Below are 23,908 nucleotides of genomic sequence, written 5' to 3' on the forward strand. Positions count from 1 at the left end.
TTGTTTGTTGCCGAGGAGAAGCGGAGAGGATACTGGTTAGTGATATTGTGGCGCGGAGCTCTTGGAAGCCCGGCGACTGATCCCTTTTGGGGTGTCTGTTGAGTGTGATATCAAGTAAGTCAAAGGTGTTCGCTTCGGGATTCCCCTCCTCTGTACTGTCGGGACCAACTCTTGACTGCTCCCCGGTGCTTTGGGGGCGTCTCCATCCTCCGCTTGTTTTGCCCGAAGAGGAGCCTTAAGAGGCCTGAGTTTGGAAGACTTTCGGTTTGCAGTTTATCTGCTATCAGCGGGGCGTTTTTTTTCTTAAATGATATTTTCGTGCTCTTCGCCCATAATTCAACTAGACTCCTCCTTGTCTTCCACTTTTTAGCTATTCCTTAATATGGGAGGACAGAAGAGAGATTAACGGATTAGGCACGACTTTAATTTCTTCGAACCAATTTACTAAGATTGTATTACTATTATATCTCTACTACTAGATTATAATAACACTTCATAGTACCTATCTCTTTCCACTTATGACTATAACCGTGTTGCTTGTATCTTTACAATTTATATTGTTTTGTTTCCTAGTATGATTTGATTGCTTATTATAGTAGTAACCCATGACTATCACTGACTGTTGTATCTTATGATTCTTTATGAATGTATTTTTTCCTTTATGTACACTAAGAGCACATGCACCAAAGACAAATTCCTTGTGTTGTCCAATCACACTTGGCCAATAAAGAATTCTATTCTATTCTATCCTATCCCTATCTATTTCTATTCTCATCCAGGTTTGCATACTATCCCAAATCTGTATCCTGTTTTATATTTATATAGGACGGATAATTTTTGCTGCTGACTCTCTCTCCTTAAAGTCAATGAAGTTTTATATTTAGTGCCGAAGGAAAGAGAGAACAGGGAGTCAGGAAAAAAGTGATGTGGACTTTGTATATATTGGAATGGCCTCTTCAGTACTGTTAGAATATACATAACATATCTAGGAATAGGCTTCAGTAGACAATGTGTAGGAAGTGAACGTTCCCAACTTTGCTGTAAAGGTTTATCAAAATTATGTCAGCTTTTATCTTTCATGAAATGTGATGTTACTGTAGAAGTCGACTCCTGCATAAGACAAGGAGGTGCAGTAGATCTTGAATGTATCATCAAATCTGTATTTCTTAAAATATGTGTTATGGTTGGTAGTAGAACTGAAAATACAGCAGGATCAAATTTATACATAATTGCAAATTAGTGAGCAATAATATGAATAGAATATTAAAACAGTAATTGTGTCCAACCCTCTTACATGTTCTTAGGCATATGTTCCAAGTATGTATAGTGAGTAATATAAATTATTTTTGTCAATTTATTTTAAATCCTCTATAAATAGGTGCCAGATAACTCCATAATTTGTGCTAGTAAATAGTATTCTTAACTATTTGGTGTATTGGACAAAAATGTTTTACCTTTATTGGAATGTATAAATACTTATCTGTCTTGTAGGTAGTGTTTAAATGCTAATTTTATTATGTTTGCAAATTTTATCTCTTCTAGCAATTTGTTCTGCTACAATGGGTGAACCTCAGCAAGTGAGTGCCCTCCCTCCACCTCCAATGCAATATATTAAAGAATATACTGATGAAAATATTCGGAAAGGTATAGCTCCTAAGCCTCCACCACCTATTAAAGATAGCTATATGATGTTTGGAAATCAGTTCCAGTGTGATGACTTAATTATTCGACCATTAGAAAGCCAGGGTATTGAACGATTGCATCCCATGCAGTTTGATCATAAAAAGGAGCTAAGGAAACTCAATATGTCTATCCTGGTCAACTTCTTAGATCTCTTGGATATATTAATAAGAAGCCCAGGCAGCATTAAAAGAGAAGAGAAACTGGAAGATTTAAAACTGCTATTTGTTCATGTACATCACCTTATAAATGAATATAGACCTCACCAAGCCAGAGAGACTTTGAGAGTCATGATGGAAGTGCAGAAACGTCAGCGTCTAGAAACTGCAGAAAGATTTCAGAAACATCTAGAACGAGTTGTAGAAATGATTCAGAATTGCTTGGCTTCTCTGCCAGAAGATTTACCTCACTCAGATGGAGGAATGAGAATAAAAGCTGAACCAATGGACACTGAAGACAGCATAAACTGTACTGGATTGAATGAGCAGCAAAGAACAGTCTCTAGTGTAAAAAAAGATCAGGTTTTAGATAAAGATGCTAACATGTGTAGCATTATTGATGAAATGACATGAAAAAGCTTTGGGAGTTGTGATTTTCAGGGAACCTGCAACTGATGCTAAGAAATTAGAATATGTGGTTTCTTTTCCTTTTACTATGATAATTTAAGCAGTAATGGAACACAATGTATAAATCAGTAAATATTGATAATTTATTTGTTTAGTTTTTGCATGTATATCTATGCTTGACTTTAAAGAACCATCAGTCTTACTGATAACTTTACCTGTTATGCTGACTATGCAATTCATCAGTATCCAAATTTTGCTGATGATCATTTATTGAAATATGGTAAGTAGTTTAAGGAATTTAAATACATGTGGTGATTCCTTATTTAGGTTAAATTAAAAGACACAGCAATACTGCTATATGTACAAATTGGAAGTAAAAACAGTAAAAAAAAAATTGTGAATTAAAGCAGCTGTTTCTGAAGGTAAGGAAGCTTGGCAGCTAACATTAAAAAGAATGAAATTCTAAATTCTTTGAGATAACTATCTTTAAAATATTTAACAGAAGATTTGATCCAAATTAGCCTTGTATTTTGCAGGATGAGCCATATTGCTTTCTTCCGATTTAAATATACAACAATTTGGGTTGTAAAAGTTGTTCCTCAGATGATGACTGCTTGTTAATGCTGACTTAAGTATATTTGAACTACTGTGTTGAAATCTTTGTGTGTATGTGTTTACTAAAGAACTGGAAATATGTAAACAGCATTTCCATAGTATGTATATATTCAATATTTATATCACATACCATGCACTTAAAACATTTCTGTTTTTCCCCTAATTTCTAAATTTCTACACAATTGGGAAAAGTTTCTATACAAGATGATTATTATGGGCCAAGAAAAAATAGTTGCAAGAACAAATACTAACATATACATACCAAAGAACAAATTAAGTTGTGTATGTTACAAGGTAATGAAATTATTTTTGATCTCTAAAGATTCAATAATTCAATTTTCCCAAATTCCATTATTTACTGGGGAAAATGTGAGGTTGGCAGAATTTTTTCTGACTTCAATCTATATAGAATTTTTACTTTGCTAGTATGGTGTAACCAGAGGTGATTTTGTACCAATTAAAAGTATTAGAGAAAGTCAGTAATGTTTTGCTTCTATTTATCCCCACCACCATGATTTTATTTCTTCATACCATATATCATGCAATTTAGAAAATCTTCCAATTCTCAAAAGCAGCTTTCCAATAATACTAATTATTTTTGTGCTGATTTTCAAGTGTTTATTTTTCCCTGTATGTTGGGTATAGATATTTTTTATTTTATTGCGTTAATTTGAGTTATCTCAAAATTAGAAAATAGTTTGGTCAACAAAGAGAACAGTAATTAAAATTCAGCTCAGGAATTTAATTATGTAACAAAATACTTATCCAAAAATTGTGCTTGGATATTTTATCCTAGTATAACTAATGATAATTGGTGGTAGTGATAATATTTTAGCTACCTATTACCTTTGCAATGTTGATTCATCTACACTTTATAATACGCATGAGTGCTTTTGCCTCAATGTTCCATCTTTGTTTGGCATTTCATATTTGGTAAACATTAACATAATTGTACAGTGGGGACCAAACCAAGATAGCTTTTTATAATCTGTTTATTTTAATAGTACTTTTAATAGCACTACAGTGCTGAGAATAATAGATAGAGCCCATGTAAAGAGAAACAGAGAAATAGTTCTGGATCAAAAAGAATTTATAAACAGCTGTGGAACAAAGAAGTTATTTTTGTTGAAAATAGATGAAAATAATTTATGATGTGGAAGAATGGGAGTTGACTTTTTTTCTCTCCTAATTATGTGCAGCTTGTTTATGAAGATACCTGCAATAGTCTTAATATTTAAATATACTGTAGGAGATGGTTTTTTTTCCTTAGTAGGAAGCAGCACCAACTGACTGGCTGAGCTCAAAGGCTAAGTTTGGATGTCTTCTCTCAGCAATTGCATATAGATATTAAAAAACATCAGGTTTGGTGGTACCTATAAAAGAGGAACAATGGAGCCAACCTCCCTTCCCCTCTATAACTTCACTTCCTAATTAAAAAATTGAATAGCTGCAAAATAAATATTCCCAACCATTATAGACAACTTAAAAGGATACCACAATTAATGATATTGAACACTACTGAGGGACTCTAAAAGGATCTAGAGTTACTCTCATGGAATGTATTTCCATCCCATAGCCAGGATTCCACCTCAAGAGCCTGGATATTGAACTCTTCTGATCCCATTAGCGTAGCAGATTCCACCAGCACTGGCCCTATGTAATCCAGGCACATCAGAATGGCTACTGTTATGCCTTTCCATATTAGCTGCACAAATTCCAAATGCACATGGAAATGCTCAAGAACAATAAGATGGAAAGCATCCTGCAACATCAAGAGGACTCATTCAACATCAAGAGGACTCATTGGAATTGCCAATAAGGAATAAATAGTTTGAAGGCAAATGGCTTGAGTCTCAGAGTGAAATAAAGAAATAAAATAAAGAAACTGAATAGTGCTGAGAATAGATGAAAGCCCAAAATTGTGCCTTCAACTTGATATTGAGAACTGCAAACTAAATTACTTTGCTGCTATTATTGTTTCTCTAGTGACTATCCAGTAGAGAGTTTTCTGGGTGATTAGAGGACTGTTACAATCAGGCACACTGATGGAGATGGAATCTTCAGATGTCTGTTGTGACAATGATCTAAGACCTGAAAGCAAATTCACAGGAGTTTTCTTAAAGCTTGATGTTCATGCTGTAAAAATTAAGGAATGGCATTCAGAAAACCATGAGTGTGTATGTGTGGGACTGGTTCCAGCTGCTACAGTCTAATGATGGGCACAAGGTTTTGGAAAAAGTCTGGCTGACCACATGGATTCTTGACCCAGCATGGCATGTGGAATCTAGCTAAAGGGAATTGATTAGGCAATTAGTACCTCTTTGAACCATGGGGATAATGGCTTTAATTTGGAAAATTGTCCCCTACTCCTTAAAAAGAAAGCCTTACAATGAAACTGCTGGCTTCAGTGTACCCATTAAATACTTAGCTAATTCTTATTGATTTAAAATGAAGCTTTTTTCACAGTAGGAGTGCTTCTTTAATTATGTTTATATATCCAAATTCACCCTGGTTTCTGCCATAATGACATCAAACCTGTTTTCATGGTTGCTTCTGCTGCACTTTTATTTTTCTATTGAGAAATATTAATTTATTCTTGTAATTGGACTACATTACACTTTGGAAGATTTGTGAGAATTTGGCCTTTGCTCTAATCCAGTCTATTTCAGATTAATTTCACTTCTGTGACATCTAAACAGTAATTACAAACTGCATTTATGATCTGTCTTGTAAAGGTTTCATTTGCTTACCTATTAAAAAGTTTCTGTCTAAAATGTATTGGCTCAAAGATTGGCCCACTCATCAAAAGTTGTGTCATGGTAATAGAGAGTACATAAAATATACAATCAGAAGGGAATGAGTTTTTTAATTGGAGTTCTCTTAATGTCATTTTCCCATTCTCTTAATCTTTTATAAGGTTCTGCAAACTGTCAGCTTAAATTTTGCATAGGTTTGCTGAGAAAGTTAAGTGCACACTTGAGCAAAATTCTAAAATATTTAGGTAGCTTGAAAAAAAATCCAGCCAACATATTGAATCCCTCAGACCAAAACTATTGAATTAATTTTGGATTGATTAAATTTTAGACTAATCATGGAACTACATGAGTTTGTTAAAGCTTATTATTTACTTAATACAGATGCCTAAATGGCCTCAAAAAGTATTTCTGATGGTTTTGATAATTTTAGTCATATATCAGTGGAATAAACACCTGTATTCTGTAGTAATATAACACAATATTGGTCTGTGTTTTCCATTCATAAAATATCCTTTTACCAGAAAACTTTTACCAGAAAGTGAGATTGTTTTCTCTCTTCCCCAATCTATGATCTTGGCATTTTTTCCTGAGGAGATGGGCACTTTTCCCAACACAGTACAGGATTTTAACCACATCATTTTACCCCATTGCTTTATTTTTAAGAATGCTTCAGAGGCTGGTGTGAAGTATAAAACTCACACTTAGCTGGAAAGACATGATGCTTTATTGAATCATACTTTAGTAGGAATAAAGTTGAGTATCCAGAACAGAATCCATGCCATAAGAATCAAAAAAAGAAAAGAAAATGAAAAAAAAAAGAATCCATTTTCTTTGCTGATTTTTTTGTCTTTTTGCAGAATGATACAAATATTGCCTGACTGAGTTTTCCGTTCCTTTCGTCTTATATCCCAGTGAATTAGGGTAAAACCAGTCTGACCTTCTTCCTAATACTTTTCCAGATTTAAAACATGCTTTTGTTTTTATTAACTTTCTTTACACCCCACCCCGCTTCCATCCTTTCTATGGTGCAGATCAGGGTGTCAAACTGGATTTCTTCAAGGGCCAGATCAGCATTGTAGTTCTCCCTGGGCTAGTGACGGAGAAGCAGGGGGTGGTGGAGATGGAACAGACGTCTCCTGCAACACTCTGCCAGCCAAAAACAGGCCCCACAAGGCCCCTCATGGCCCATTTTTGGCCTCCCTGGTCTCCAGCAGCACACTGCCAGCCAAAAATGGGCTGCATGGAGGTCCCACAAGGCCCCTCATGGCCCATTTTTGGCCTCCCCGGTCTCCAGCAGCACACTGCCAGCCAAAAACAGGCCCCACAAGGCCCCCTCATGGCCCATTTTTGGCCTCCCCGGTCTCCAGCAGCACACTGCCAGCCAAAAATGGGCTGCATGGAGGTCCCACAAGGCCTCCACGCAGCCTGGTTTGGGCCGGCAGAATGCTGCTGGAGGCTGGAGCCTGAAAACTGGCTGCATGGGGGGCGTATGGGGCCTCTGCATGGCTCATTTTGGCTGGCAGAGGACCATGGGCCAGTCCTTTGATATTTCCGGCCCGGCCCCACGGACCTTGACTTTAACCCCTGGTCCAGATAATAGAAGAAAATTGAACCAGACCAGGTTCAAAAAAAAAGACAAGGCAACTGCTTGGAGTGGAGATAAGAGTTTATTTGACAGTAAAACAGGCAATGTAGCCATGAATTAAAAAGATGGGTATAGTGATATTTATAGGAAAGCCTGTTCTTTGTTCAGGAAGCACACAACCATGTTTGACTCGGGGGGTACATACTACGTAGAGTCTAATGGAGAAAATGCAGCTTTCTCACCCTGTAGGCGTGATAATCTTTGCTCCTTTATGTGTTCAGGTGTTAGTTTTTATGTGATGGGTCTGGTATTAGAAGAATCACATTGTGTGAGTAAAGCATTTCCATGTCTTCAGCAATTTTTCTTTGATTATGGTTGAGTTGCTGTTTTTGTCAATTTCTTTATGAGAAATATCCTTAAGTCAATTTCTGCCTATGTATCAATATAGGGGGAAAGACTTAAGCAGTCTTTGGCATTGTTGTCTGTTGGTTCACTGACAGGTCAGGAGTGGTCAGGGTTTCACACAGGTATCGGGAACCTTTTGCCTCTCATTCAACATGGAATGGAACCCTACTACCTTCTTGTTACCCTCAGGTTTAGTTGAATAAAGTTAAAGTTGGTATGCAAGTGATAGAACAAAATATGTTGTTAGAAAACAAAGGGCTGAAGTTGCTCTCTACCATCGAATATAATCCTCTAGGACTTCCTTTGACAATCCAGCTTTTGGATAGATGGTCCTACTTCCCAACAAAGTGAAGACCCACCCATGATTATGCGATTGAAGCTTTGTTTCTTTTTGATACATCGCTCATGTGATTGCGCCTGCTCCCCCCCCCCCATTTTCTATTTTCTAACATAGCAATGGAGCCTGTCTACAGTTCAGAAGCATTCTTAGAAAGAAAGATACTGCTCGAGGTGGTGCTGTGGGGATGGGGACGGCGATGACTATGGATAGAGATTTCCCTAGTCCAGGAATTGAGAAATGTACTTGCCATGGAAGGACTTGTACTCACTTCCAAGAAGCAGACACACACTGTGGCTGTTTGTAGAACTCTTGTTATCAGTGGAGACTTTTATGGGGAAAAAATTGAGCTCTGGTAGGAATGCCAGCACCACATTTGCACCACATTTGCCAAGAATTTGCTATGCAGCATCTAAAAATAAGACATTTTTGATACAGGAGCCCCAACTGTGAAATTATCTTTCTGTTCAGTTTGGGGTCATGTACTTTGTAAGCCTTTCATGTCACTGGACAAAATATTTAATTAATTGTTTTAATTAAGTAAGTAGTTTGAATTTATGCAGCTGTACCTTACACTGACTCTGAATTAAGGAGGTATTTTACAGTTGTAATTTTTTTTTTAACCCCAATTTGGAATTATTATGATTGTAATGAAAAAAGGGAAAACAACATTTTGGAATAATAGAAGAACTAAAAAACCATTTCAAAGCTAAAGCAAGCCCAGCAGAAATCCAGTTCTTTGAATTGGTGTGTTCTGTTCTGTTCCGTTCCATTCCATTCCGTCCGGTTCTGTCCCGTCCTGTCCCATCCCATCCCATCCCATCCAATTTGAACATAACCACAGTCCAGAGGTGGTATTCAGCAGGTTCTGTCCAGTTCTGGAGAACCGGTAGCGAAAATTTTGAATAGTTTGGAGAGCCAGCAAACACCACCTCTGACTGGCTGTGCCCCCATCTATTCTCTGCCTCCCGGGTCCTGGATGGGTTTTCTTTTGTTGCTCTGCACAGGAGAATGGAGCTGGAAAGCAGGTTAGTGGGGTGTGGAGGGAATGGAGATTTTACAGTATCCTTCCCCTGAAGTGGACTGGGAATGGAGATTTTACAGTATCTTTCCCCTGGAGTGGGGTGGGAATGCCATGCCCACCAAGCCACACCCGCAAACCGGTAGTAAAAAATTTGAATCCCACCACTGCCACAGTTATGTCCACGCAACTGTTTCAGGCAAGGCTTCATTCTAGAGACAGCCAAATTTAGGACAGGAAGAGGAAGTTCTAGTCAAAGCTACATAAAGTGTGTGTGGCTGATGACATGCAGCAGTCAGAAGTCAGAGAAGTTCAGAAACTTGTTTGGGAAACAAGCCTTCTATTAAATAGGTAGAAGGAAATCTTTTCTGCGGTTTGTCCTTTACCATGTGTTCTTGCTTGCTTCTGAAACAGATCCTGCTCATGATATTAACAGGTAACTAAATTTTCCTAAAGCTACATAGATAACATCTTTGTAACAGTATTGCTTCAATCTCTTAGAGGATTTTTAGTATGATTTTGGTCAGAACTTTGGCAAGTTATTGCATGTATTTTAAAGCTGCCATTCCAATACTAGGATGCAAATTCACATTTGAACAAACATGATAGAAATGGGATGGATGAATGACTGAAAATTAATATAGTGACATCATCTTCATACGTTATTTTTTTACATGGTAGGAAATAAAGGTAGTATGCATGCTTATATTAATCCAATACCAGCACTGTCTTATTTAGAGTGTCCATTGAAGTTGATACTATTAATTTCCAATATTACATCTGAATCTTTTTTCTAATATGAGTGCAAAAAGAAGCAAAAGTCAAAATAAAATGTATACACTTTTATAAATAACATTTGCAAATTTGAGGCTCCTTGATTACCTTGTGTAGGACAACTTAGTATAGGCAGTGGGTGATCTATAATCTTCATTAATGGCAACTGGAAATGATTAGTTGTAATCATGTTGAGACTATATATCTAACATTAATTCCAATTTTCATGATTATCTGGCTTAAAACAGACAGCAGTGACAACTGTGTGCTAAGAACTTCTGAGGTTTCTCAATTGAGCATTATCTCCATTGGGCAAATAAGTGACTTAATTATATTTTCCCAATTTTATAAAATAAGAATAAAATACGAAAAAATGGCCTTCTATCCATTGTATATAGTGACAAATATGGTGCAAAGATATGTGAAACAAACTCTCAAAAAACAAAAACATGCTTTAAATTTTTTTAATGCAGAATATTATTTATTTATTTTATTGCCCATTTCCCATGTAGGGTGACTCTTAGCTCTGAACCAAAGGCCTTCCTGTCACAGCAACTGTGTAATTAAGTGTTCTTTCATTTGTGGTAAGATAACACGTAATCCACTAAGAAAATGGTTGTTTGCTAGACTGAGAAGACAATGTGTGAAAATGCTGTAGTATAGACCCTCTGTCAGAAAGGTTATAACATGTTATAAATAGTAGTAGTAACTAACTATTACATAAACTTCCACAGTAACCAACTATTATATAAACTTCCACAGTGAGTACATGCTACTGAATTTTGTCATTTTATGAACATTTTAAAAAAGGTTACTTAAACATAAAATTTTAATCTGGAGGGAAGGAATAGAGTTCCTGGCAGGCAACCACAGGGTGTGCGTGGGTTATCTGTTTTAATCAGCATTTGCACCCTGCTTTTATTTTCTTTATATTACTCAGCAAACTGAGGCAGTGATGTCACAGTATCTGTTTGGGAGGATATTTCAGATGATAATTTCATTCTTCTAAGGCAGGGGTGTCAAACTCAATTTCATTGAGGGCCACATCAGGGTTGTGCTTGATCTCCGAGAGCCAGGGGTGGGTGGGCATGGCCGGGGTATAAAAACCCACATGGTTTTATACACTTATAAAAATAGAGAGGCATGCATTTCTGTGATTTTGTTTTTTTAATATTTACTTGATCTACTTGATCACCTTATGAGAGAGAGATCAGATCAAGAAATTGACTCCATAGGAAGACTATATATTGGAAGACTATCTATAGGAAGACTATATATTATTGACATGGGCTATAGAAGCAGAATCCTGCAAGCCTGAAAGGTAAAATATTTTACCTTTCCACCCTTTTATAACCTTCAGAGTCAAGAACAGCCTCCTGCAGCACTCTGTTTTGGGCCTGGACGGCCTCCTGCAGCACTCCGGAGGCCCTGTTTTGGGCCTGGAAGGCCTCTTGGAGCACTTTAGAGGTCCTATTTTGGGCCTGGATGGCCTCTTGGAGTACTCTGGTGGCCAAAACCATTGTGGGGGGCTCCCGTGCCCCATTTTTGCTAGCAGAGGCACCACGGGCCGATCCTTTGTTATTTCCAGGCCGGCCCCATGGGCCAGATCTAAGCACCCTGAAGGCTGGATCCATCCTGTGGCCCTTGAGTTTGACACCCGTGTTCAAAAGAAAACTGCTTAGAAGAAAATTCTAGAAGGTATGGCCTAATTTGTCCCAATCCAATCTTGTTTGTTTGGTTTTAAAAAAACAATTGTAACATTTCTTCTACAGGTTGCTTCACATCATATGCTGAAACTGTCATACAAGGAAAAGTGGGTGAAAACGTCACTCTACCCTGTCATTATTCAGTTAAGAACAATGAATTCACAGATACTTGTTGGGGACGAAGTTGCCCTATACTGGGTAGTTGTCCCGATAAAATAATTAGCATTAATAAAAATCTGAAGATAGATGGGCAACTCCAAAGATACCATCTAATGGGAAATGTCAGTCAAGGAGATGTATCTCTGACCATTGTTAACATAACAGAAGACGATGTAGGGACATATTGTTGTCGATTGGAATATCAAGGCTGGTTCAATGATGGGAAAATGCTTTTCAAATTACTGATCAAGGAAGGTGAGTAGAAGATTTAAATTTAAATTTGTCACGTTCTCCTTTACTACAAGGGATTTCTTTTTAAAAAAAATATGCTTGTAAGTTTGAAAAGAAGTATTTTTATGAACTTAATCTAATGACTGTGTCTCACTGCTAGTCAGTACCATCTAAAATTATATATTAAGAGCCTCGGTGGCACAGTGGTTAGAGTGCAGTACTGCAGGCTATGTCTGCTGACTACCGTCTGCCTGCAATTTGGCAGTTCAAATCCCACCAAGCTGAAGGTTGAGTTAGCCTTCCATCCTTCTGAGGACTCAGATTGTTGGGAGCAATATGCGGACTCTGTAAACCACTTAGAGAGGGCTGTAAAGCACTATAAAGCATTATATAAGTCTAAGTGCTATTGCTATACAAAGTGATATTTACATGTGTTATGTATTATGTATGTGCTATTTATAAATTATGATACAGTTATTAACATTGGTTCTGGGTTTCATTTGATATGGAACTCTTCTAAACAACTCTACTGTGTTCTTTATAAAAGATACAACTCTATTCACACACGCATATACTTTGTTATGTATGTATGTGTCACCTACATGTATGTATGTATGTATCTATCTATCTATCTATCTATCTATCTATCTATCTATCTATCTATCTATCTATCTATCTATCTATCTATGTATACATAAAATATGTATGTATGTGCATATTCATGTATCCATGTGTGTGTGTGTATATATTTATAAATACATGTAAGGGTCTGTATGTCATTTGAAATGATGTGTCTCAAGTTATGCAATCCAATTAAAACAAACATGAACCCCAAAAAGCATGTTCAGACATAAATATCAATTTAACACTATAAGATTTGCTTACTGGTGAAAATGGTGGATGTTGAAAAAATAGAATGAATTATCCTTACAAATTTTATGGAATTCTGTCTTCCAAAAGTATGTATGTATGTATGTATGTATGTATGTATGTATGTATGTATGTATGTATAGAGTTATATGAATACAAATTTGTTTTATTCTATATTAATAATCTTATTTTTCAGCATCGCTTCATACAACACCTATATATTTTAGTACGTCTAATTTTGTTTCTGAACCAAAATCGGTATTTATTACTGAATCTCCACCCAATGTAAGTATCAATATAAAAGTGTGTATGTTTCTCTGTTTCTCTGTGTGTGCATATGAATTGGTAGCTATTTATGCTTAAGTCTTCCTAAAACTAGCATGCTTTATCTCCTTTGTGTCATCAATTTTCAGGAATTGGCTATAAATTTTAAGTTTATTCTGGGAATATAAATAATGGATATAGCATTGAGAAAATACAGAATTAATTTCCTGAGGAGCTCTGAGAAATGAAGAGCCAGAAAAGAACCTTGGGATGGCTTTGGAGGAAGATGAAGAGCAAATTGGATCAAAATATAAGGAAGGACCCATACTATTGATTAAATTGTGGTCCTGTTTTCGATGACCCAATTCCTGATGGGAATGTGTCATTGAACTATGTGCAGGGTTACTATGAGGCATATTCTTGCTATCTGGCAAATAAAACTTCTTGGATCTGCTTGGAATTGGACTCTGTGTGGACATGTCTAGTTGAACTGTCCGAGGCAAGTTTTTATAGGATTATCTTTTTTTTTTTAAAAAACAAGTTTTATTAATTTTTTCAAAACACACAAATCATCATTATCCATTACATGTTTAAACCTTTTTCCATTATAAATTTAACAAGTCAGATAAACTATAATTCTATTTTAAACCATTTCCATATAAACATACAAAAACCTCTTATCCAATTTCTCTTTACTTCTCTTTACTCTTATTCCATTTCATTATTATTATTTCATCTTTTTCTTTCTGACTTAGTTACCATTATTCTCATTCTATATTTCTGCAAGGTTTTATTAATTCTCCCAAAAAAAAAACCATATACACACAACACACAAAACATAAAAAAGATCTTTTTGGACGAAAATTCCTGAAAATTCCTGAAAAGTATGACTTTCTGAATGATACCTTCTAGAAGAGGAAAAAAGCGGCAGTTTGATGGTGCTGAAAGGAAAGCTTACCCTCTTTTCCTACGGAATAAATAAGTGAATATTAAGAAACCTATTTTTTTAGGTGAAAACTGGCTTTAAGCGATGAGTGGGAAGAGAGAGGACTAAAAAAAAAATATTTGTATGCTAAGATTGTTGGAGGAGATGCCTTAAGGATTTGAAGACTAAAATATATTGCAATAAGACTTTAAGAAACAGATTTGGACTTTCTTTGTCTCTGATTGATACTACCCCAGAAGGAGAAAGTGAGAACTCTGCCTTGGTTTGGACTGATTGATAACTTTGGGACTGTTTTATTTTTTCTTTGGAATATTCTGGTTGTTGTAAGAAGAAAAAAGGGGAAAAGAAAAGAAAAGATTTATAATGGCTCCTTCTATTGAGGAACTGAGAAAAGATTATGAATAAGCAAAAAAAATGGTAAAGCTGGTTTGAAAGAAGCCTTCCTTTTTTTAGAAATGGCGCTTATTAACTATCAACAAACATTACAACAGATGAAAACAGCAGAAGAAGAAGAAGGAAAGGAAGCCATTTTTAATAAATTTCAGAAATCGACCAAGAAAGAAGTAAGAGGGAAAGGAAGAGAAACTAAGGACTTAAGATTTAAAAAAACACTTAAGAAAGGGAAAAATAAGGTGCAAAATCAATATAATGATAGTAAACAAAAGGGAAAAGGAACACGACAGAGAAGGGAAGCCAGTAAGGCAGAGGCTAGAAGAAGAGGCGGGGTAGAAAGGTTTGTTGGGAGAAGAAAGGAAGGGAAAAGGTGGAGAAAAGCTACAAAGTTTTGAAATTAAATGGGAAAAAAAGGAATCTTTTTTAGGGATAAAGGATAAAGTATAATTTCTTCAAAAGATTTTGCAAGGTACATAAGATGATATTGTAGTATTGTATCAGAAATAGAAAACTTAAATGGTTTAAGAGTTGATAAGAGATTAAAATGGTGAAATGTTTAATAATGATTGGTTTTAGAATTTAATAATATGAGGGGAAGTTCAGAATATTGAGTTTTAATTAAAGAGTTTAATAAGATTATGGCATTGATGTTATTATAAAATTTCTATTATAGTATTTGTTTTTAATATTCAGATCTATTGTTTAACTATGTATTTAATTATTCTGGATGTACTATTTAGATAGAATGTACCAAGCAAAATCGGATTGGGTATTGGGTGCTATTTTAAAGGTTTATTTGATTAATTTAGGGGGGAGATAGAAAGGCATCATACTCTGATTAGTGATTTCAGGAGAAACTTCTTTTTTTAAAAAAAAGGAACGAGACAAAGGGACAATAAAGAATGGACAAAAGATACAAATATAATGACTCAAATTAAGATGATTAATTAAGATAGAATTAAGAAGAGTGAAATATGTGGAGAAGTTAATATAGAAGACTTAGAATGGTAAATAAAATAAGTAATGATAGGTAAGATGAGCATGAATATAATTGAAGTCCATGAAGAGAGGGATACCTGGGTCCAAGTTGCTTTCCAAAAGTTTTTATAGGATTATCTTGAGTAAACTCAGTTCAGTAAAGTGTACTGAAGTTCTGCATTTCATAAATGTGGCCATCTGTTAGATCCAGGTCTCCCCTGGATAGTTAAGGCTGCATAGGAGATAACCTGGGACTGGGCCCAAGCAGTAACTGGCCTGCTTCTCTGAGAAAAGGGTAATCCCCAATGCCTTGAAAGAGACCAGGGTGCATCTGCTTCTTAAGACGTTATCTTTAGACTTAATGATCTTGGGCAATTTCCATCCAGTTTCCAACCTTCCATTTTAAGGGGAAAGTGGTAAGGGAGGATGGTCAGGGTTCAGTCCCAGAGGACCCTAAGGGAAACACATTATCTGGACCCATACCAGTTTGCTTTCATAGCCAACAATGTTGCATTTATCAATGGTCTGTGGTAGAACTGGGATGGGGTTGGTGTTCATCCTGGTGCTCCTTGATCTCCCAGCAGTTTCTGATGTATTTGATCATGATATGCTGGGTTAGGTCAGGTATCGGCAACACACTGTTATTCAATTGTACAATTCAATACCAGGCGGACTAAGGGATGCTGTTGAGGTCCTGACCCAATGCCTGGGGTCTGTGGAGATCTGGCTCGGGAAGAGCACACTCATGCTCAATCTTAGCAAGAGTGAGGAACTATTTTTTTTTAACCTTCCCAGTTCTGGGAATATTCTATTTACCATTGCACAGTTTGAAAAAACAATTTAAAGAACTCCAAATTCAATTTTAAAAAGTAAAGATTGAAGTCCAATGTTATTATTGTACTCAATTCTCTCCTTCTGTGACACATTTAATAAACAACCAGTGATGAAGACCGTTCAAATCACAGTTGGAATACTGTGTGTGTGTTTCCAAATACTCTTAGTATTTACATCCCCAAGGTTCTAAGGAGAATTATAAATGGAACAGTAGCTACTTTACTGCTAGATAGAGATTCTATTGTTACAATTTCCCATCATGTCTCATTTTAAGATTGTTAGTAACTGCATGGCATGGGCTTTTTTTTCACCTCCCTCTTCTTTCTTCTTCTTTTTAAAAAGCATTTCCAAAGAAGAGTTTATCTGAACACTTGCACATTTTGTTATTTTTTTATGACTACTTTACCAAAGAACATAAGGGTGAGAGCCAGTTGAATCTTTTGTGGGTCAAATGTTGAATTTATAACTATATACTTTTAAAGTTTGAATAAATCTTTCTTAAACGCGTGCACGCGTGCACACACACACACACACACACACACAGTTTCTCTCAGTTCTAAGGAGTTAGAAATGAATGAATAAAAAGTAGTCTGATGAATGGCTTTCTTGTACTAAAATCTTGAATTGATGGGATGAATGCTAATAATGTTAATAATTAATATATTTTAGAGCTTGCTGGCTCCAGTTGACTCTGGGTAGCTTTCATTAAACAAACTCTTTAGCTCAGTGTGGTTCTGCTGTGATATTTTTTGTTTATTTGCTTTTCCAGAATATTTCATATATGTCTATAATGGTAAAGAAGCAAGTGAAGAATTCATCTTATCGGATAGGCCTATACTTTGGAATTGGAACATGTGTAATTCTATTCGTCATTATAATCCTGCTAATTATAAAGTGTAAGTACTGTGACTTTTATTAAGAGGGTTTTTTTTTTTGGTGCTGGGCCATTTAATACTTTGCCTTGCCATGTCTCTTTGCTATACTTTATTTAGTCTTTCTTATAGGCCACTTTGGTCTCTCTGTTATTCAGTAAGCCTTCATGGTATAGTAGCTTTGCTGCATTTTCTTTATTGTCCTTTAGATATTATTCCATTGTTTCTTTTCTCTTTTTCAACCATCTGGTATATTTGCAACATTCCATACCTACCTATTTTCCTTGATAAGTAGAGTCTGTGTGGATGAAGGGCATGATTCATTGTCATTATTTTTCTGATCTTCCTATCCAGGGTTTATAGTTCTGCTTGAGTCTACTCCACTATTCCAGCTGTGTATCTAATGACTGGAATTGCCCAGGTGTTAATTGCCTAGATGGTATTTCCTATGCTCAGTTTGAACTTTAAGATCTTCTTCACTCTTCATGATGTATTATTCACTTCTAACCCTTTTCTTGATTTTAGTGTGTTGTTCTCAGTTGGAAGAATGCCCAGGTATTTGTAGTGATTTTCTTCATCCAGACTCTTGATGTTATTTCCATAAGATATCTTGATTCCTTCAGTTTTCACTATTTTTCCCCTGGTAATGGTAATGGTAGCACATTTGTCGAGTCCAACTCCATTGCAATATGTTGAAAAAAAATCATAATCACTTCTGTTCCATCAAACTGAATGAAAATGGTAAAAGAAATACTTAGAAGAAATGTTGCCTAACCACTACATTAAAATGTTATATTAAGCACTAGTAGGGAGACTCGGGATAGAGAGAATTCCTTGTGTAGCACTTCCTAGTTTACCTTCTGCTTCCAATGTATTTACTTTAGTGAGTGAATATTGAAACAAACCTGCTATATTTTCTGCAATGATCATTGGGATCTTTCTCCTTGATTACTCTGTTAATGTAAAATGTTAGAATAGAATAAAGGTCAAAGGGACCTTGGAGGTCTTCTAGTCCAATCCCCTGCTCAAGCAGGAGACCCTATACCATTTCAGACAAGTGGTTGTCCAGGCTCTTCTTAAAAACCACCAGTGATGAAACACACACAACTTCAGAAGGCAAACTGTTCCACTCCTTAATTTTTTTTCACTGTTAGGATGCTTTTCCTCAATTCCAGGTTGCTTCTTTCCTTGATTAGTTTCCATCCATTGTTCCTTCTCTTACCTTCTTGTGCTTTGGAAAATAAGTTGACCCCCTCTTCTTTGTGGCAACTTCTCAAATACTGGAATACTGCTATCATGTCTCTCCCACCTAGTCTTTATTTTCTCTCGACTAGCCATACCCAATTCCTGCAACCATTCTTTATAAGTTTTAGTCTCCAGGTCTTTAATCATCTTTGTTGCTCTTCTCTACACTTTTTCCATAGTCTCAACATCTTTTTTGTAATGTGGTGACCAAACCTGGATGCAGTATTCCAGGTGTGGTCTTACTAAGGTTTTATAAAGCAGTACTAATACTTCACGTGATTTTGATTCTCTATGTGTTCGAGTCCAGATGATATAATAAGCAAAAGTTAAAGCTTTCTACTTTCCAAAATTCTGTGGGACTCCTGACCCCAGTCAGATGTCAGGACCTCTAAGGACCTCCACCAAACTTTCTTCTGGCTTAGTTAGATATTTTACTGTGCCAGACCTCGCTAGAACATGAATATTATCACTAAGTGAAGCAAGCAAGAGGGCAAAAGTGATTTTTAAAACAGTGGGAACTGACAGTAGGGAATTGAAATATTTGATTGTAAATGTATTAACAACGGCTAGGATTGTATTTGCTAAAAATTGGAAAAATGCAGGAGGAAGTTATTAAGAAAATAATGGAATGTGCAGAAATGAGTAAATTGACATTTGAAATTAGAGAACAAGAAGATAAACAATTTTATAAGATATGGGATTTATTTTATCAATGGTTAGAAAACAAAATATGGTAATGAAATATGTAGAATTTTACAATATAAGGAGAATAGAATTATACAGAATATAATATAAAGATGTTTTATTATTGGATGGATTTAGTATGATAATATGAATTGTTATATTATAAATCAATTTAAAATTTTGAACATCTCGCATAACATGAAGGAATAATAATTTAGTCAAATAAATGATTAACAATGATAATAATGTATACATATATATTTGATTGATAATATGAGAATCTATACAAACAATTGTAAGCAAGGACTATGGAGAAGATGCACAAAAAATTTGTAACCAACTGACACACTGTATGTATGTAATTGGAAGATGGTTTTATGTTTTGTTTATGTATGTTTGTCCAAAAATAAAAAATTCTTTAAAAAAAACAGTGGGAACTGTAAAGCAGGAAAGGTTGAGAAGAATTATTGTCTGGTAGGATTTGATAACTTTCCTTCTTATAACAAGCAATATCAGTAGATTTGATTTTGATTTTTGAAATTTTGATTTTGTGTATGTAGTGATTTCAACTTATCTCCTTTGACTACTGTATCAAACCCAGAAAAAAGACTAGTGAGTGAATAAACTATACAACTTTCTTAAAGTAGATAATGAAAAGACATACATTGGGGTTTCTCATTCTTAAAATAATTGAGCAAATTGTTTTCATCTTCTTTCTAGTGAAGATTTTTTGTTGCTCTGATTATCTTGCAGGGTATCTACAGAAGAAGCAGAAGACAAATAATTCTACAAGGTAATTACTATTAAATATATTTCTATTTGAATGATAGGAAGAATAAAGGCCTCACTTATTGTATAACTGCTACAAGGAAACACAATACATGAATATGATATTAACAGTTCATGAATTGACTTTCAAAAAGGCTGACTCCAACTTATCCTAACCATAGAAAGTGGTCACTTCAAACTTATTGGATACACAGAAATAGTTCCATGTATTTCAGACTTCTAACTCAGCGCTCATACACACAGGAAGTGCTTCATGTGACCGAAATAGATACAAGTACAAAACTAAAAAAAATAAAATAATCCAACAAATTTGAAATTTAAGAGATTTTGAATATTAAATTTAGTTTTGTTGCCAAAAGGAAAAAAAAACTTTGTTTAAACAAAACAATCGCAGTAGACACTTGGTCATTTTCTTGGCATTTCTTAAGAAAGAAATAAGTAAACATGTCTTTTGTATTGTATGTATATATTGTATATTGTATGTGTATATTGTATATTGTATGTGTTTGTGCCCAGGTGTTTGCCCCCCAGCTACAGAATTATCAGAGAAGCCTTAGAGATTGAAAAAATACCTGAAAGCATGGATAGAAGAGTTGACTCCACCAGACTGTCAATTATCTGGAAGCCTGCACTCTCAAACAAAAAAATCTCCACACCACTAGCCAGGCAAACACCTGGGCACAAACAGACTCCCCCTGATACCTCCAGCTCAAACACACCCCAACCAGGCACCCAGATGAAACCTAGCTTCCTAATAAATGATAGCCGTCCATTTACTCGGAGCGAAGCTGCACTAAAAGCCTCTAATACAGGAAACACAATGTTGCCAGCCAATCAAGACAAAAAAAGCTACAAAACAGACAGAAGATATTAGACACACCAATCAAGCAGAACACTGCAAACTCCAAGACCAATAAACACAGACCAAGACTCCCAACCAATCAGGATGAAGAAAAAACCATTCTGGCACAGCAGTAGGCTAGCCCCAAATTTAAAACAGAAATGGCTGCGAAAGTCTGACTCACAGACAAACACTATACAGAAGCCTTATGATGGCAGATGAGATTCTGCTGAAACATTGCTACAACTTTAAAAGCACAACTATAATGACGTGGGAAAATACCCGAACAAAGCTGAATACCATATACATATATATTGAGAAGAATATTCCAAGGAGAACACTAGATGCTAAAATTAGTAAGAAAGGAGGAAGTAATAAAGGAGGAAGAAAAGTTGAACTAAAAAAGTTTAGTTCCTGGTTTTGTTTTGTTTTTTGCTTGAGACACTTTGAGTGAGTTATATAAATTCTATGCACATTCACCCACCCACCCACCCACCCTTAGCAATTCATTTCTAATCAACCAGGTTTTTCAGAAATCGTATATGAATTGAATTGAATTGAATTCTTCATTCTTTACACAGTATACATACAACGAAATTCACATAACACCCAGAGACCAGACTCAACATGCACACACGCATGACAATCCCCAAACACATCCCCACCCGCTAAAATTCCCTGCCTCCTAAAATCACACAAGCATCTACACAACAGACCAAGTAATACTGTTCAACAGGCTCACTGATGGTGGTATTTAAGTTCATTGTTAAGTGCAATTATAGCTCTGGGATAAAAACTATTCAGAAAATGTGTGGCCCGAGTTTCAATTGTTCTGTATCTTCTGCCAGAAGGTTCATAAACAGTTCATAAAGATTGTAAGCAGGATGGGAAGAGTCTCTGAGAATGTTGTGCAACTTCCTCAAACAGTGAGATGCAAAGATGTCATCCAGGGCTGGTACTGGAGCCCAATGATATTCTGGGCAGCTTTAATGATTCTCTGTAGAGCTTTTTTGTCTGCTACAGAGTTGCTCCCATACCATACAAGAATGCAGAATATGACCCAAAATGGAGATTAATTTTGTTCTGAATTTTGTAGCATCTGCTGTGAAGGCTTTCCTATGCCATTTTCAAATCTTTTTCTGAAACAACAACAACAACAACAACAACAACAACAACAACCAGGGATGTGGCAAGCTTATTGCTAGGATGCTGTTATAGCATCATTAAGATGCATGGGGAAGTGAATTTATTAACAATTTAAAAAATGAAAATGAGTGACACATTATATTGAATGGTGTTTAGGGCAGAGCATTTAATGCAGAAAGTGGATCAAAATAGCTTCTCTTCCTCTTGCAACACTGTAACCAAATTAACTGTATTGTTAAGTTGAATCATAGAGGTTTGACAATGAAGCAGAACAAATACACTCAGTATAAGTAAGCTGAATGAAGGAAATTGCAGGATGTGAAAGGTGATTATTCTACTGGATGTATAATTAAAACTGAAAATTGCAAGACATGATTGTCCGCAATTGAAATATCTTCAAAGAGGAAAGTAAGGTTATGATTGGCTAATAATCATAATGTAATATTGCATTCATGCCCAGCTGGAGTTCCTATAGCATCTGGGCAAGTCTATGACATAATTCACCATGGCAGTTAAATTCTAATCTGATTTGTACTTTTGATTTTTACAGTCAGGTGGCATTTACAAATTCAGCAGCTCGAGGGATTCAGCATGTTGTCAGCGCTGATGTCCATGCGCCAGAAAATATTTATCAGTGCAGTTGAAGAGTCATGTTAGCAGACTCATGTCGAAGAAGGCACTCTATTTGGAGCAGCATATTTAGTGAACAGATCTTGTAATAGATGTATATAGATTCAAGCTTTTGTTTATATTAATGAAATCAAATTAATGTATGTAGTATGAGACAAGAAAATCTGTTTTACAATCTTGAAGTGGAAACATTGTACCTTGTTTAGCTTCCTTCCCTATTAAAGCTGCCAATTTCAGATTGTACCCAGCTCTCCTTTCTCCTGACACTAAGCCCAATGGCCTGGGCTGTTTATTTGTCATCCATCTGCCACAGGTAGAGACAAACTGCATTAATACTTTGCTTATTTGCTTTCTATTACCTGCTGAAATTTGGCAAAAAACAAGCAGCCATGGGATATCTGGTTATTACAAAATTATGAGCTCATGTTTGGCTGTTATGGCCCAATGAAGTTGGCACATGCTGACCTACTACATCCTCTTTTGAGCATTTTGATGGGATATAGAAATGTAGGTAATAGAGTGCTGATGGGCTTAAGCTTAGTTGACATTTTTGGGCATAATGTATAGGTTTCACGAGATGTTAGTGTGCTGCAGCTGCCAAAAAAGCCAACACAGTTCTAAGCTGCATAAATAGAGGGATGGAATCAGTTGTGGGATTCAAATTTTTTTCACTACCGGTTCTGTGGGTGTGATTTGGTGGGTGTGGCAGGGGAAGGATACTGTAAAATCTCCAGTCGGGTGGTATTTGCCAGTTCTCCAAACTACTCAAAATTTCTGTTGCTGGTTCCCCAGAACTGGTCAGAACCTGCTGAATAAAACCTCTGGATAGAATCAAGATCACATGAAGTGTTAATAACATTTTATAATGCCTTGGTAAGGCCACATTTGAAATACTGCATCCAGTTTTGGTCGCCACAATGTAAAAAAGATGTTGAGACTCTAGAAAAAGCACAGAGAAGAGCATCAAAAATGATTAGGAGGCTAAAACATATAAAGAATGGTTGCTGGAACATGGTATGTCTAGTCTGATGAAAAGGACTAGGGGTGAGACGATAGCAGTGTTCCAATATCTCAGGGGCTGCCACAAAGAAGAGGGAGTCAAGCTATTCTCCAAAACACCTGAGGGCAGGACAAGAAGTAATGGGTGGAAACTAAACAAGGAGAGAAGCAACTTAGAACTAAGGAGAAATTTCCCGACAGAACAATTAATCAGTGGAACAACTTGCCTCCAGAAGTTGTAAATGCTCCAACACTGGAAGTTTTTAAGAAAAGATTGGTTAACCATTTGTCTAAAGTGGTGTAGGGTTTCCTGCCTAAGCAGTGGGGTTGGACTAGAAGATCTCCAAGTTCCCTTCCAACAACTCTGTTATTCTATTGTTGAAAGAAATATCCTTCTGGGTTCAGTTCCAAGTGGGGAAAAAGACACTGGAAACATGGAGACTATTTGGAAAGATGGTTTAATGGTGGACAGAAGGACCACATGGCTTGGAGCTCCAAAGTGAAAAAGAAAGGATGATCACATATTTCAAGGTGAGAAGGTCAAGAAGGGAAGGCCAAGATGCTGAGAGACTCTTATATAAC

General features: G+C 36.1%; 2 protein-coding genes across 2 annotated transcripts; both read left to right on the forward strand.

Moving 5' to 3' along the window:
* Positions 1–3,335, forward strand: MED7 (mediator complex subunit 7). The gene is made up of 3 exons (XM_087955095.1): positions 1–36; positions 86–114; positions 1,543–3,335. Exon 3 carries the CDS (start codon positions 1,560–1,562, stop codon positions 2,250–2,252), a length of 693 nt encoding a protein of 230 aa, XP_087811221.1. The 5' UTR covers positions 1–36; positions 86–114; positions 1,543–1,559; the 3' UTR covers positions 2,253–3,335.
* Positions 3,336–9,161: 5,826 nt separating this feature from the next.
* HAVCR2 (hepatitis A virus cellular receptor 2) lies at positions 9,162–22,567 on the forward strand. Its single transcript, XM_026682148.2, has 6 exons — positions 9,162–9,401; positions 11,512–11,859; positions 12,902–12,990; positions 16,890–17,016; positions 19,675–19,714; positions 22,248–22,567. The coding sequence occupies exons 1-6, from the start codon at positions 9,353–9,355 to the stop codon at positions 22,339–22,341; spliced, it is 747 nt and encodes a 248-aa protein (XP_026537933.1). The 5' UTR covers positions 9,162–9,352; the 3' UTR covers positions 22,342–22,567.
* Positions 22,568–23,908: the final 1,341 nt, after the last annotated feature.

The sequence above is a fragment of the Notechis scutatus genome, chromosome 2, assembly GCF_049901735.1.
Source record: "Notechis scutatus isolate UNSWTSFEM ecotype Mainland chromosome 2, rNotScu1.2, whole genome shotgun sequence".
NCBI lineage: Eukaryota > Metazoa > Chordata > Lepidosauria > Squamata > Elapidae > Notechis > Notechis scutatus.

Excerpts from the sequence above, each read along its gene's own strand:
- MED7 (XM_087955095.1), top strand. The coding sequence starts at position 1,560 with ATGGGTGAACCTCAGCAAGTGAGTGCCCTCCCTCCACCTCCAATGCAA.
- HAVCR2 (XM_026682148.2), top strand. The coding sequence starts at position 9,353 with ATGTGTTCTTGCTTGCTTCTGAAACAGATCCTGCTCATGATATTAACA. Across the intron at positions 17,017-19,674 it reads AATCCTGCTAATTATAAAGT|GGTATCTACAGAAGAAGCAG; the intron begins GTAAGTACTGTG and ends ATTATCTTGCAG. Across the intron at positions 19,715-22,247 it reads AAGACAAATAATTCTACAAG|TCAGGTGGCATTTACAAATT; the intron begins GTAATTACTATT and ends TGATTTTTACAG.